Source organism: Microtus oregoni, unplaced genomic scaffold, assembly GCF_018167655.1.
Source record: "Microtus oregoni isolate MIOR12 unplaced genomic scaffold, Mior012 000104F_ref0000108, whole genome shotgun sequence".
NCBI lineage: Eukaryota > Metazoa > Chordata > Mammalia > Rodentia > Cricetidae > Microtus > Microtus oregoni.
The window spans coordinates 2,635,550-2,651,253 of NW_024544718.1; the positions used below are offsets into that span (position 1 = coordinate 2,635,550).

At 44.2% G+C, this 15,704-nt stretch overlaps 2 protein-coding genes across 3 annotated transcripts in view; one reads left to right on the top strand and one right to left on the bottom strand.

Annotated features, from left to right (window-relative positions):
* Positions 1-5,004: 5,004 nt before the first annotated feature.
* LOC121443320 (PDZ domain-containing protein 11) lies at positions 5,005-7,730 on the bottom strand. 2 transcript variants are annotated; one of them, XM_041645038.1, is made up of 7 exons: positions 7,661-7,730; positions 7,076-7,175; positions 6,578-6,661; positions 6,337-6,393; positions 5,549-5,647; positions 5,263-5,323; positions 5,005-5,114 (listed from the first exon to the last, which is right to left on the bottom strand). In XM_041645038.1, exons 2-7 carry the CDS (start codon positions 7,160-7,162, stop codon positions 5,080-5,082), a joined length of 423 nt encoding a protein of 140 aa, XP_041500972.1. In that variant the 5' UTR covers positions 7,163-7,175; positions 7,661-7,730; the 3' UTR covers positions 5,005-5,079. The 2 variants fall into 2 exon arrangements, with proteins under 2 accessions (XP_041500972.1, XP_041500971.1); XM_041645037.1 differs by having other exon boundaries at positions 7,530-7,703.
* A 490-nt stretch (positions 7,731-8,220) lies between these two features.
* LOC121443301 (chromosome-associated kinesin KIF4-like) overlaps positions 8,221-15,704 on the top strand; it is a 105,234-nt gene continuing 97,750 nt past the window's right edge. Inside the window, exons 1-2 of the mRNA XM_041645004.1 lie at positions 8,221-8,379; positions 8,486-8,600. Of these exons, the coding sequence (XP_041500938.1) occupies positions 8,260-8,379; positions 8,486-8,600 (235 nt within the window). The 5' untranslated portion in view covers positions 8,221-8,259. The remainder of the gene's footprint in view (positions 8,380-8,485; positions 8,601-15,704) is intronic.

Genomic DNA, 15,704 nt, shown 5'->3' on the forward strand with positions numbered 1-15,704 from the left:
AGTCTCTATGCAAAGCCAGGCTCATGTTTCTGGTCTGGAATGGGCTTTAGGATAAGAAGCTAAGAATACTATGGAATGGAATGGGGAGGCGACTTCTAGGATGAGTCTCTCTTGTGGTACCCATTGGCATGTGTTGACGGTGGAGGGGTCTCTGAAGAAAACACAATGGTTGGCCTTTCACAGAGACAAGTACTAGATGTATGGGCAGAAAGAAGTGTCACCAGTGTGGTATATGACTGCTCTGAACAACAAATAGTAAGGTTTGTTGGTCTGCACACCTCAAGTCCAATCCTCACATGGAGGGCCTACTGTGCTGTTTATATGGGGGAACAGAAACTAGGTTGGAACAGAAAGTCATGGGTCCAAGGCTTCTAGTGCTCCTGGCATCACCATATGTAAAGGAGTTAAGCTCACTACAGGTTTCTGTTATCTGGTCCCTTTACTATCCTCCTTTAGCTAGGCAAATCTCTGCAGAAGAGGGTGAACAATAATTGAATTCAATGGGAAGTTTATTGAGACCAGTGCCAAAACCAGCTGCAGTGTGAAAAACACAACACCATTTCTCTTTCTGAGACATCCTTTGCACTTTCTACTTACCCACCACCACTTAGATAACCTTATATTGCCCTATGACAGCGAGGAGGCAAGGTTCATCCTCCCATCATACAGTCTGAAAGCACAAAATCATCTTACTCTCTGAACTTTTAAAAATTGCTTGCACTATCCATATACTAAGGCAGCAGCACTTGCAGTACAGTTTCTGCCCTTCCTTTCATAAATGGCTTCACCTCTACTCCTGGAAAAGGGGCACATCTTTTTTTCTTAGCTTTTCCAGGGGTAGGGAGAGTGAAAGCAGAGCAGCAAGCTTCACTCAGTGTTAAAAGCCAGGACAAACTTTCTGCTTAGTGGTAAAGGAAAACAGAACTAACTTTAGCCAAAGGTAGCTTCTTCGTTTGACTTTAAGTAAAAACCATGTGGTCAGAACTCCTCATTTTTACTAGTTGTCCCTAGGAGACTGGACTCATCTCCTCAACTCTCCTACCATCTCATAAAACTTAGGGGCTAAAAACTGACTTGAGAATTTTCAGAATTCAGGCATCAAAACCCCTTTCCCCATCTATGGCTTAGGTCATCGTTGCCCAATTTGGTAGACACTGTGTTTGGGTTTCCCATAGCAGTTATTCTTTCCCATCCCTAAGGTGATGGTGGTTTTGTTTGTTGAGACAGGGTTTCTCTGTGTAACAGTCCTGGCACTCATTTTGTAGGCCAGGATGACCCTGAATTCACAGAGATCTGCTTGCCTCTGCCTCCCAAGTGTTAGGATTAAAGGCATGTTTTACCACTGCCCAGCTGGTTTATTTGTTTTTGAGACAGGGTCTCTCTATTGTCAGTGGCTCACAATGTGTGGGCTGTGGCCCCTTGGAAGGGGTTGAACAACCTTTTCACAGGGGCCACCTGAGACCACAGGAAAACTGATATTTACATTATAATTCATAACAGTAGCAAAATTAGTTATGGGGTAGCAATGGAAATGATTTTATGGTTGGGAGTCACCACAACATGAGGAACAGTATGAAGGGTCAAAGGTTGTGAACCACTGTTCTATCTAGTCCGGGCTGTCCTGGAGCTTGCTGTGTAGACTAGTTTGACCTAGAACTCACAGATATCCTCTTTGCCTTTGTCTCCTAAGTGTTGGGGGTCAAAGGTGTGCACCACCACACCTGGCTGGGTTATGGTTTTAATACTCTCTTCCAACTCCTATACTTAAAATAAAGCAGCTCCCAGAAGTAGTCAGCTCCTTTTACTCCATCTCCTAACTACTCAGTGACACAGAGTGCCCTATCTATTTTCATTGATGACTAAAAGGCCAGGTTCACAAGCTTCCCGCAAGCCACCTACATTAAATAAAATTTAACCTGAAATCTAGCTCAGCGGCACTCTACTGGGCCTTGAAGAATCTTATTTAGAACAATAATCACATTAGTAAAATTAAAATAATGAATACCTGTGAACCTCGTCCTAAAGCAGTGGTTCTCAAGCTTCCTAATGCTGCAACCCTTTAATACAGTTCCTCCTGTTATAGTGACCCCAGCCATAAAATTATTTTGTTACTTCATTGCTACTTCATAAACTGTAATATTGCTACTGTTATGAACTATAATGTAAACGTCTGTTTTCTGATGGTCTTAGGTGACCCCTGTGAAAGGGTTGGTCAACACCTCAAAGGGGTCGTAACCTACATGTTGACAAATGCTATTCTAGAGCAAGATCTTTACAAGAAACTTTTTTATTTATTAAAGATTTCTGCCTCCTCCCCGCCACCGCCTCCCATTTCCCTCCCCCTCCCCCAATTAACTCCCCCTCTCTTGTCAGCAAAGAGCAGTCAGGGTTCCCTGCCCTGTGGGGAGTCCAAGGACCTCCCACTTCCTTCCAGGTCTAAGTAAGGGAGGGGGAGGGAAATGGGAGGTGGTGATGGGGAGAAGCCAGAAATCTTTATTAAATAAATAAATAATAATAATAAAAAAGAAGCTTCTATCGGCTTCCCCCTAGCTCATCATACAAATCTCAAAAGTTCTTATGCAGGTAGCCATAGCTGTGGTGTGTTTGTGACTACAAGGCTATGTCATATCCAGGAGACAGAAGAAAGCTCTCCTATCTATCCTCTGGCTCTGACATATTTCCACGCCATCCCCCTCCCTTTTCTGCAATGTTCCCTGTACCTTAGATGTAAAACGTGAGTAATGAATTAATAAATTAGTGGTGAGGAGTAATCTCAACTGGAGGCTACAGAGATGTTTAAGTCAGTAAAGTATTAGCTGCACAAACATGAGGACATGAGTTTGAACCCCACAGTGCAGTTAAAATGCTGGACGTTTAGTCTGTCATAGTGGCACATACCTTTAATCCCAGCAGAGGCAAGTGAATCTCTCCAAGCTCAAGGCCAGCCTAGTCTACACAGTAAGTTCCACAACAGCCAGAGATACATAATAGAGACCCTGTCTCAAAAAAAAAGGTATCCTGGATGTAGCAGCACATACCTGTAATCCCAGCACTGGGGAGGCAGAGAGAAGAAGCTCCCTGGGACTTCCTTGCCAAACAGGCCAGTCAAATAAAAGGATTCAGGTTCAGTGAGAGACACTGTCTCCAAAAGATAAGGTGGAAAGTGATTGAGGAAATAGTTGATTTGGACCTTTATATCCAAGCACACACCCCTGGACCTTCACACACACATGCACACCACACACACACACACACACACACACACACACACTTGTTAAACACAGCTGGGTGTAGTGGTGTACACCTGTGATCTCTGAGTTTCAGAGGATGAGATGGGAAGATCCTGAGTCCAAGGCCAGTTTGGACTATGTAGCAAGAACCTGTCTCAGGGGGAAAAAAACTCAACACAAATTTCTTAACCACGTAGAGTCTTGACTTTAACATTGTTTGGTAGACTCAGCTAATAGGTTTTGCAGAAATGTCCATGCTTTTCTTTCTCAGATGGCCACTGGGGGTCAGCAGAGCAAATTAGAAGATTTCTCAGGAAGACAAACTAATTCTACCTCCAGCTCTGTTCAGAAGGTACGGTGCCAATAACAGAACTGAGCCTCGAGCAATACTTTTAGTATAGCTGGGGTAGGATTCATGGGAAGAGCCAGTTTCTGCATGTCATCCATTTGAAAAATTGATTTAACTTGTTTATTTAAATAGGTAGATTTCTAGTTCTCCCACAAACCAAAGATTCACTCTCCAGAAGGAATTAAGAGATTCAGTTCAGCTCCCCAGGATTCTTGCAATGTGCTTGCATGCCAAAGCCTGCAGGTGGAGGGCAACAGACAACTTTGGGAATCAGTTCTCTCCTTTCACCATGTGGATCCTAGGGGTCGAACTCAGATTGTCAACCCAGAGAGCCATCTTGATGACTCTCTGTGGGATTTTTAAGTCAAAATTTGGGCTTTCATTGCTGTAGCACCTTCTTCAGAGGAAATAAAAAAACTTTAAATTCTGAATGGTATTTTGATGTCAGTGGAGACTGCATAGATGTGATTTCTGTAGTATCTAATGGTCAGTCACTAAATATCTACGATGACAAAAAGTTATTTGGGGGTGGGGTCAGAAAAAGGAGGAAGTTGGCAGTTAGCTCTACTCAAACTACAAGTGGGAAATCACGAACCAGTTTCCTACTGCTGCTTGTGAGCAGTGTATCCATGCTACTTTCCTGGTTTAAGTTCCAGATCAGAGAACATGGAAAAGGAGAATATATTGATACCAGCCCCTGTAGCAGACAGCCTAACACTCCTGGAGAAGGGGCAGTTTTAGCCTGCAGGGTCCTTGACCCTAGGCATCCCTTGGTTATTCTACAGCTAAGGTTCTTTAACCTCCCAAGTATTCTAGCCAGACACAGATAGTTGTAAAATAGGTTTGATGCATGGGGCGTGGGGAGTGGGGGGAGGAGGAGGGAAAAGGGAGGCGGGGAGGAGGCAGAAATTTTTAATAAAAAAAAATAATAAAATAGGTTTGATGTTGCTGTTCCTTTCAATGTTTGGTTGTTGTAGGTTTTTTTACTCAGTGGTATTTTATATTCATATAGTATCACTCAAGCCACATTTGTTTGGTACTGTGTTTTTACTTTAGGGGGATGAGGAGGAAGGGGCAAAACCAGTGTCTCTTCAGAGTCTCCCAAGTGTATGGGACTCCAAAGTATATGTACAAGGACTAGGTGCATGGCTAGGCAAATCAGATGGAAGGTCCCCAGATTCTCTTTCTGATTTCTACAAATAAAATGCTAAATGACCCATCTGTGGTACCTGATAAATGCCAGTTGCTTTCCAGCTGGCTTTCCACACAGGCTACAAACATCACCAGCTCTCTCCTTTTCCAGAATGAAACTCACCCAGGAAACTAGGGGAACTCCAAGGACAGTACAGTTGATATAGATCGCAGCTGGTAAACTGCTCCCCATCCTCCCCACCCGCAAAGTCAGGAAGGCACTGAGAGTAGAGTTTCCTGACTGCGTCTCAGAGGGCTAGCCAGCCTGCTCGGGCAGATTCCACATGGAGGGCTATGGGCTGCAAGCCTCTAGTGCACAGTCCTCTCTTTTTGGCGATGATAATCTGGGGTAAGAAAGAACACACCACATTATTTTCGGGCTGAGCTCCCAATTTCCCTATTCCCAACTTCCAGGGTTTGCTGTTCTCCATATTAAAAAGAGTTCTATGTACCTAGAGCCCTGCCATGTAAGGAAAAAAAAAGTTGTCTTACTGTAAGGAAAGAAGCGCACGCGCATGCTGATTTCTCGGGCTGTCTTCAGGATTTCAACAGCCTGGAAGGAACACAGCAGCTTGTACAAATGATGAGAGGTTACCCAGGACAGAAACATACCAAAGGAATGTAATCTGCCACTTCAAACATCTAGGTCACCGAGAGTTGCTCTCTTCTGGTGCATTTCCCTTGAAGAGATGCTTTCTTACAGATAAGGCTAATCCCGTCCGGCCTGTCCTACCTGAGATGGCTTCTTATACGACTATAGCCCATGTGCTATGCTTACTTTGCTGTGCTCAATATCCTGGAAATCCACATCATTCACAGCTAGAACTTGGTCCCCTTCTTGAAGTCCGGCTCGATGTGCATCAGAGTCTGGAATGACCTGTTAGTAAAGGGATAATACACGTAACTGAGATGGAGTAATTCCAGGGAGATGGCAGGGGAAATTCAGGGTTGCTCAAGTGTGCCATTTTCTGTGGCACTACTGGGAAATCAGCGGGCTGCCAAATGAAATCTGCTTCTCAATTTGTTTTTGGCTTTATATATATATATATATATATATATATATATATATATATATATGGTTCTTTTTTGAGACAGGGTTTCTCTGTGTAGTGCTGGAACTTGATCTATACACCAGGCAGCCTTGAACTCAGAGATTCACCTCCTCTGCCTCCCGAGTGCTGGGATAAAAGGCATACAGTTGCCTTTATAGATTCTTTTTTTTGTTGTTTGGTCCCAGCTGTTCTTAAACTCAGAGATCCACCTGCCTCTGCTTCCAGAGTGCTTGGATTAAAGGTGTGCACCACCACCACCTAGCCTGCTTTATAGATTCTTATTGCCTACTCCTGACCTTCCCGCTTCTGCCTCTGGAGTCCTCAGATTACTGACCACACCTGACCCAAATGCAATTTTGAGAAGGAAAGGGTGAGTTCCTGTTATGCCCATTCTATGACTCCACCGGTCATCCATTCTCCAGCTATTGGGGCACCAGTGTATTTTAATAAATTCCCTTTGTTAAAAGGAAGTAGCTAGCCATACAGCCTGCCACACACACATTCATGCACAGACCTTGGAGATGAAGATGCCTAGCTGTGAGGCCTTTCCTCCTCGGATGTTAAATCCCAGCTGTAAGACAAGATCACAGACACAAGAATACGTAGGAACATCAGTGTACTCAGAAGAAAATGAGAAACTACGGAAGCACCAGCTTTTCTGGCCACCTACTTCCCAATTCACATCCAAGCCCCAACCAAGTCCAACCTCTGGCATGGCCAAATGTAGGTGAGATTAGCAGCTTCTATAAGTTTACCTGTGCACCAGGGGGCTTCTTCAGTGTGACGATTCGTGGCAGAAACTGGGTCAATTCATTGTTGTAGTCTGGGTGGTACACTCTCTGCAAGACACAGCAACCTCAGAAATCTTACTGCCAATCTTAATTACACCTACCTTCTTCTAGAACATCAATAAACCAGCTAACTTAGGGCTAGGAAGTGAGAAAGTCACAGACTCAGTTTCTACGAAACAGATACCACAGTCTAAATGAGATGTTCAGCCTCAGGACCCGCTAGCAGCCCCAAAGATCACTATTTTATTGACAGAATGGAAACTATGATTCCTAGTTTTCGGCATTCACTGGCGTGAAAGGTCCTGGAAAGATGATACTACAAGAAGTCTCCTAGGGGTCCCCATTTGAAATTCACCCCTTGATTCACTCTCCATTCAGCTGCACGATCTTGCTACGTTATCTTTCATAGATCTCATACTTGGAGGTAGGTATCCCCTATTCAGGGACGAGGATGGTTCCCACCTCATGAGGAGGAATCCATGCTGGGGGATTCTCATAGGAAGGCAGGAAAACCACTGGGTAATCATCATAAGGGATCCGGGTATCCATTTCAGGCAAAGCCCTGAAAAGGAGAAATCAAACAAAATGATTTTCAAAGGACTAAGCTCTCTGTTTCAGAAAGCGTTCCACCCTAAGGCCATCCATTTATGGGCCTAGCAGCATGGACGTGTTGAGATTGGGAGGGGACAAGGGGGCAAAAAAAAAACCTTATCAACTTTTCTAAATATTTAAATGCCTAGCACCTTGTTAAGCACTCGAATGGCATGTTCTTATTTCTCACAGTTCTAGAAATATCGGTGTCGTCGCCTTCAACCCAGAGAAGGGGAAATTAGAACGCAGCTACAAAGATCTACTTTAAAACAGCAAGGGAGTGCCAACTCTCTCCCATAGGGCTTGGGGCAAGGCGCCGCCCCACCTTCTCTAGAGGTGCTTAGTAAACGCGCCGTCCACAGATGGACTCCGTAGGCACCGGCTCCTTTCCAGATCCAGGTCCTGCCTCCCGCCCGAAGCCCGCGCTCACGACCACTTATCGCAGCACCACCTCACCGGCAAACAGGCCTCCCTCCGCGGCGCCCTGGCTCGCGGCCAATTCGGCCCGGGAACCGGAAGCGGATGCTGGCTACCAGCGAGCGTGGGCGGAGCTCGCTTGCAGCCAGCTGGTTCCCAAGCCCTCGCTGGAGTCACGTTGTGCGTGCTCACATGCAGGTTCCCGGCCCGGCTGTCTGCGCTGCGATTGGCTGGCGCCTCCAGGCTCAATTTGAAACTTGGCGGTTACAGCTCCAGTTGGAACAGGGCGCCAGGGAAGATCCGGGAAAGGGACGTTTAGTTTGGTGAGTTACCGGGCCGCGGTAGCTCAGACGCTGCCCTTTCTAGTACGTTAGGGGTTTGGCGAGGTCGCCGGCTGAGCTGGAGGGTTTTTTTCCTTTTTATTTCAGACACCGCAGTGCTGAGACTGACCGACCTTTAGGCTGTGGCCGAGTGTGAGTGACGGGAGGGCTGTGATCTTGCTGGGAGGGAGGCTGCCCTGCCGAGTTCCCAGAGCCCCTACGGCCTCAGGGCCTTCCCACTCCTGCCAGCTTCCGGTGCCCCCTCGGAGAGCCGGAGAGCCGCCTTCACTCCGCGTGGACGCCTGCTGAGCTGCTACCATGAAAGAAGAGGTGAAGGGAATTCCTGTGAGGGTGGCACTGCGTTGTCGCCCCCTGGTCTCCAAAGAGATCAGTGAGGGCTGCCAGACGTGCCTGTCCTTCGTACCTGGAGAGCCTCAGGTGGGTAAGAGTTTAGCTCGCCCCAGCTGGAGCTGAAAGGCAGCTGGGGGCGTGGTCTGGGTTTTAGTTCTCACCACCCCCAATGCCTATCTTTTGCCTTTTTCAGGTGGTGGTTGGTAATGATAAATCGTTTACCTACGATTTTGTGTTTGACCCCTCTACTGAGCAGGAAGAGGTCTTTAATACAGCAGTAGCTCCACTCATAAAAGGCATATTTAAAGGTGAGGCTGTTTAATTCACTGTTTTTTTGAGCATGTATTGTGTGGTTATATAGGCACTACAGATAGGAACGGCTGAAGCAGACTCCTTCCTTTAAAAAAAAAAAAGCTCACAGCCTAGTAAAATTTGTGAAAATCTTTCAGTCTTTTTACCTTTGAAGCCAGTTTTAGACCATGCTGTTTATCTTTGACCTAGGCATGTTTTTTTGTTGTTGTGGGATCACTAGAGGGCCAGCTCAGCCCTCGGAGTATAGTGGCGCATGCCTTTAATCTCAGTGTTTGAGAAGCAAAGGCAAGCAGATCTCTGAGTTCCAGCCTATCTGGGCTACACACACACACACCAAAAAACAAACTCTGTCTCACAGACACACAAAACAATATAAATTTGTTGGTTCTGATGGTATGCCAACCTGCTGGAGTGAAAAGCCTCAGTATTCAGATAATATAGCCTCTGGGCTCTAAAGGAGTTCAAAGTCCAGAAAGGTCAGAGAACAGGTAGATGACTACATAAGTGAGTTTGAATACATAGAAAAAAAACCTAAAGTTTTGCACCTATTTAAAATGGTTTTCGTGATTTTTCTTTTTCTTTTCTCTCCCCCCCCACCCCGAGTTTGTTATAGCCCAATCTGGTTTATAATATAGCCAGAAATGGATGTGATGGTGCATGCATTTAATCCTAGCACTCAGGGGTAGGCAGAGGAAAGTGGATCTCTGTAAATATCAAGGCCAGCCCGTTTGGTCTACACATACTGGGTTCAGGACCAGCCAGGGCTACATAGCGAGACCCAGTTTAATGTGTAGCATTGTAGGAACACACACAGTGAAGCCTACTATAGACGTTTTGCTGCTTTCCTACGAAGTACCTATGACAAGTCGAAGGCTGCCACTAGCTCCTTTTCGGGGAGTTTAGGTGAAGGTCCAAGCATAGAGAACTTTTGAGGTAGGTATTGAATGATGAGTAGAATTTTTTAGATAGTTTTTTTTTAAGCCCCTGAATATCGTGGCCAGTTTCTTGCAGAAGCAAAGACTTTATTAGCAAGATTCCAAAGAGAAGTAGAACCTGAGAGATGTCTAATTGTTTTAGTACAGTGGTTATTCAATTTTTTTATTTTTTTTAATTTATTTATTTATTAAAGATTTCTGTCTCTTCCCTGCCACCGCCTCCCATTTTCCTCCCCCTCCCCCAATCAAGTCCCCCTCCCTTGTCAGCCCAAAGAGCAATCAGGGTTCCCTGCCCTGTGGGAAGTCCAAGGACCACCCACCTCCATCCAGGTCTAGTAAGGTGAGCATCCAAACTGCCTAGGCTCCCACAAAGCCAGTACGCGCAGTAGGATCAAAACCCCAGTGCTATGGTTCTTGACTTCTCAGCAGTCCTCATTGTCCGCTATGTTCAGAGAGTCCGGTTTTATCCCAGGCTTTTTCAGACCCAGGCCAGCTGGCCTTGGTGAGTTCCCGATAGAACATCCCCATTGTCTCAGTGTGTGGGTGCACCCCTCGCGGTCCTGAGTTCCTTTCAATTATTTAATTAGTTGAGAATTTCATACAAGCATATCAGCTTTATCAGTTCTTCTCCCATCTCCTCCCCTCCAGTCCGTCCCCTATTTCCAGCACATATTCTCTCTCTTTTTTTTCTTGAACACAGAGAATGTTTAGTGTTGCCAGTATGTAGATGCATCTTATAGAGCATGGGTAGCTTCTGCAGGTCACATCCCTGAAGAAAAATGATTGTTCCTCCTCCATTGAGCTCCCATCAGTTGCTGGTAATTCCTCAGCTAAGTGCAGGACTTCATGAGTATCCATGCTGGGACTTTGTGCAGACCTCACCAGCTGTTCATTTAAAAATTAGAACTGTATCATATTAGTCTTTCCAATTATAAAATACATTGCATCTCGGCTGCCTAGACCCAAATAATCATACAGAAACTGTATTAATTACAACACCATTTGGCCTATTAGCTCAGGCTTCTTATCTAACTCTTATACCTTAAACTAACCCATTTGTATTTTATATTTTACCACGAGGCTCTTAGTTTGTTACCCCTTGCTTCTTGGGTGGCTACGTGGTGTCAGCCTGACTCCACCTTCTTTCCTCCTCTTTATCTGCTTGGATTTCCTGCCTTGCTATAGCAATTAGATGAACTTACAGTGTCTTGTTTGTGGCAGGGTCTCATTTATCCCAGGCTGACCTTTAGATAGTTATGTAGCAGAAGCTGACCCTTAACTCCTGATCCTTATGTCTTTACCCCTAAAGTGTTGGGGTTATATACACGCACCACTACAACACACCTCCAATGTCTGTTTAAAGTTTTTCTTTGACAGAGAAGTCATACTGTCATTAAGTAGCCCACTAGATGGCTGCTTTCTTTTGGACAACTCAGTTTTTTTACAGTTACTTTGTGTGAGTGTGTGTCACAGTGTGGGAGAGGGGGGTCAGAGGACAGCTTACAGGAAATGGTCCTTTCCTACCCATGTGTTCCCCCAGATATTGAAATCCATCTGTTGAACTTATCAGCTTTTACACAACGTTATTTATGCAACAAAGATCTCAATACTGAAAAGAAATTTATCTCCCATTAGTTTCTACCCAGTGATCTTAGTTCATCATTCTAGATACGCTCAAGCCTTCTAAGCAACAGCTAGTCAAATGTATTTTCATCCTTTAAATATAATACCATGGGAACTGGACTCATGGCTCAGTGGTTAGGAATGCAATTACTAGCTGGGCAGTAGTAGCACACACCTTAAATCTCAGCACTCTGGAGGCAGAGGTAAGCAGATATCTGTAGGTTCGAGGCCAGCCTGGTCTACAAGAGCTAGTTCCAAAACAGACTCCAAAGCTACAGAGAAACCGTGTCTTGAAAAACCAAAAAGAAAAAGGATGCAATTACTGCTCTTGTAGACAACCCAGGTTTGGTTCCCCACACTCATATCAAGCAGCTCACAGTTTAATCCCAGCACCAGGTTGGCCTTGAACTCAGAGATCTGCCTGTCTAAGCCTCCCTGAGTGCTGGGGTTAAATTTTTTAACTCTATGTGTACCTGCATGAGTACACATAGCAAAACTTAAATGATATCGTGTCTCAGGGTATATTAAATATCGAAGTATATGCACATGTGTGTACAGATGTCCTTGCTCATGCATGTCTTATTGCATGTAGAGGTTAACAGGTGTTTTCTTCTATTGCTCTCCATCTTCTTTTTTGAGACAGGGTCTCTCTCCAAACCATTTCAGCTAGAATGAATGGCCAGCAGGTCCCCAGGATCCACCTGTGTCTGCCCTCCTAGTGCTGGCTTTACACAGCTACATGCTAACATGTCCAGTTTTTATGTAGCTTGCTAGAGATCTCAACTCAGGTTCTCAGGCTGCACAGCAAGCAATTTGCCCACTGGGACATCTCCCCAGACCCAGCCTTTATTCATTCATTTACTTTTTTTTAACATTTATTTAATGTGAATTGTATGTGCTAATGTGTCACAATGAACATGTGAAGGTGATAGAACAACTTGCAGGAGTTAGTTCTTCCACTATTTGGGTTCTAGGGCCCAGATGCCAGTTGTCAGGCTCAGGAGTAAATGCTGTTACTCACCAGGCCATCTTGCCAACCTGTTTTTTTTTTCTTTGAGGTCTCAGGCAGTGCAGGCTTTCCTGGAACTCACTAAATAAGCAGGAATGACCTTGAACTTTTCAGTCTCCCTGTGACCTAAGTGTCAGGATTCCAGATGTGTACCTCCATCCCTGGTTTGCTTTATTCTGTGCTGGGAAGCGAACCCAGGGCTTAAAGAAGCCGTCTTTTTTTCTGGAATCAATTGTGATAAGTTGTTGATCTAATGACCGCTGAATACTTGATCATGTATTTCCTCTAAGAGTCAAAATTACATGGCAAAGCTGTCATACAGAAGTTGCATTATTACATTGCTACCATCTAATCCCTAGAACTATTCAAATTTTGTCAGTTTCAGCAATACCCTTTAATAGCAAAAGGATTTAGTTCAAAAATCATGTTCTTTAGTCCTCAGGTATAAAGTAGTTCTTGAATCTTTGTTTACTTTCATTGTTTTGATACTTAAGATTACAGAGCACTTATTTGTATGTCTGTTTGCTTTTATCTGACATGATAAAATTTGAGCTGTATGGTTTTTAGCAATAAACACCACAGGTGTGCTTCTGTATTCCCATTGATTCCTATTAGGCAGTACATGGTTTTTATTTGCCCTATTTTTGCTGGTATTCATTTTGATATTCTGGCCAAGGTATTAATCTGCCAAATTTTCCCCCTGTAAGGTTAATTTTTTCTTCCTTTTTTGCATATTTGGAAAACCATTATGTTTCTAATTCTCTTCTAATTACTTTTCTCTTTTACATGATTTTGTTTGATTCTCATCTAATAACTTTCTTCCCTCCACTCTCTTCCTCATCCTATTTATTTTTCAATAATTAAATTATTCCCCCTTCCTTTTCTCTTTAAGTGCATGGTCCCTTTTTAATTGTTATCTCTCTCTCTCTCTCTCTGTCTCTCTAGTGCATAATATGTAAATAGAACCTGCTGAGTCTATAGTGTTGCTTTATATATGATTTCAGGACTGACCACTTGGTATGGATAACCAATTAAGGGGATCGTCCCTGGGAAAGACTTATTCATCTCTCAGCAGTCGTTAATTGACTGTAGTTCTCTGTGTAGGAGTGGGGCCCTATGAGTTTTCTCCCTTCCGTGTTAGCATGCCTGTTAGTATTGTCTTTCTTCGGGTCTTGTTTAGGCACCTATACTGTTGACATATTGTAGGAGAAGCCTTTCTGCCTTTCCTAGGTGACACAATCTCACAGCAGAGTTACTGCTCCTCTGGCTTTTAGAATCTTTCTGCACCCTTGTCTGCCATGTTCCCTGGTCTTAGGTGGAGGATTTGTGTTGTGTATGTACCCACTGGGGCTGAGCACCCCATGATGAGGTGTCTCTGTATTTTGAACAGTTATAGTTTCTTGTAATGGTCTCTATCTTTTGCAAAGAGAAGCTTCTCCAAAGTGTGAGGGCCTCTCTTATCTGTGGGTAGAAGGATAAGTATTTAGAATGCAATTTGAAATTATACTTGTTTAGTAAAGTAGCTTTACTAGGTTCTACAAGATCCATGCCTCACTAGCCCTGGGTAGTTGGCTAGGTTTCAAGTATCAGGCATGATTTCCTTCCTGTTGAGGGGGCCTTAGCACCAAGATATGAGTGTCACTTATTGACCTTTAGGGATATCAGGTTAATGCTGGCCGTTGTGGTTCATAAGCTTCACAGCTAGGTAGGACTATTGGTTGTTTCACTTGCTCGGCAGTTTGCATAGCACCTTCCTATGCTATGAAAGCTAGTTCCCATTCAGGTCAGATCCATTGTAGATCCTCCAAGTCCAGTGTCCAAAGTTCATGGTGTCTTCAGTAATAGGGATTTAACCCTTCAGCCTCTGGAATTTAATAACAGTAGCCTGTATTGTACTGGGAGTTTTTTGTCTCCTCTGACCAACAACTTGAAAGGTTTCTCATGTCTAGTACTAGGGTTTTGTTAGATAATCTATGACTCTTGAAGGGGAGCATTGCCAATCCAAATGGTATAAGTTTATTTAAACTATATATGCATATACATATACTTATATGTACTATTTGTAATTAATAAAAATAGTATGATTTCTTATGGCATTTTCAAACATCCTTAGTGTTATTTGTCCCTCTATCCTCCCTCTCCCGTATTGTCCTCTCTGGCTCCTTTGTAATTAAAGCCCCACCCTTATTTTCCTCTTTTCCCCTTCATATCACATATATTCTGCTATTTGTTTTGAAACAGAGTCTCATCGAGTGCATGCTGGCTTTGAATTCATTCTGTAATGCAGTAGAGACTAGCTGTTAGCTCCTAATTTTACATACCAGCCTCAGTTCCCCCACTGTCCCTTTCTCCTCCCACCTTTCCCCATCCTATCCCCCATTCACTCCTTGGAGTAGGTAAGGCCTCTCTTGGGGAGTCAACAAAGTCTGGCATACCAAGTTGAGGCAGGATCAAGCCCCCCCCCGTATCAAAGCTGAGCAAGATATCCCTCCATAGGGAATAGGCTCCAAAAAACCTGTTCATGCACCCAGGATACATCCTGATCCCACTGCCAGCCCTCCCAACAGATCAGGTCACATAAGAGCTCCTAATTCTCCTATACGTCAGGCTTACGGGCCTGAGTCACCATGCCCAGCTACCACCCGTTTGCTTTGGTCATTTCTAAATATTTTTTTAGACTCTTCACTATCTGGTCATTTTCCACAAATGCACTTCCATAGTTTAGTAAAAGTACAGTAGTTGTACTTTTTATTTATCTATTTTTTATTATTTTAAATTGTGTGTGTGTGTCTGTCTCTTCTGCCTGTTGCCTGCCTGCCTTTCTCTTGGTGTATGAGTTTGTTTGTTTGTTTGTTTGTTTGGTTTTTTGAGACAGGGTTTCTCTGTGGCTTTCGAACCTGTCCTGGAACTAGCTCTGTAGACCAGGCTGGTCTCGAACTCACAGAGATCCACCTGCCTCTGCCTCCGGAGTGCTGGGATTAAAGGCGTGCGCCACCATGTGTAAGTTTGTGCACATGAGTCCAGGTGTCCGTAGAGGCCACAAGTGTCAAGATTCCTCTGGCGCTGCTTGTGAGCCACCTGAAATGAGTGCTTGGAGTTGAACTCAGCTCATCTGGAAGAATGGTGCATTCTCTTAACCACAGAGCCATTCCTTCAGCCCCTTCTTTTGTATTCTTACCCTGGGAAGTATGAGGATTAAACTGTATTATTTGAAGACAATGGCAAATATAAAGTGATTCAGATATGTAGCACAAATAATAAAAACCCAGAGACAGATATTGGGGTTCAACTTGAAGATCAGAAAAGCAAAGCAGCCAAGCCACTAGAGAGCTCTTACCTCTATAAAATCTTCAGACTGAAGGAGAGTGAGTTCTTGTCTCATCCAGCCTTATATTCCTCTGTAGTGCTGGGATTAAAAGCATGCACCACCACCTCCTGGCCTCTATGGCTAACTAGTGTGGCTGCTGAGATTAAAGGTGTGTGCAACCACTGCCTGACCTATATGGCTGACTCGTGTGACTGTTTTGCATTCG

Excerpts from the sequence above, each read along its gene's own strand:
- LOC121443320 (XM_041645038.1), bottom strand. The coding sequence starts at position 7,162 with ATGGATACCCGGATCCCTTATGATGATTACCCAGTGGTTTTCCTGCCT. Across the intron at positions 5,648-6,336 it reads TAGGCATCTTCATCTCCAAG|GTCATTCCAGACTCTGATGC; the intron begins GTCTGTGCATGA and ends CTTTACTAACAG. Across the intron at positions 5,115-5,262 it reads CGTGCGCTTCTTTCCTTACA|ATTATCATCGCCAAAAAGAG; the intron begins GTAAGACAACTT and ends TTCTTACCCCAG.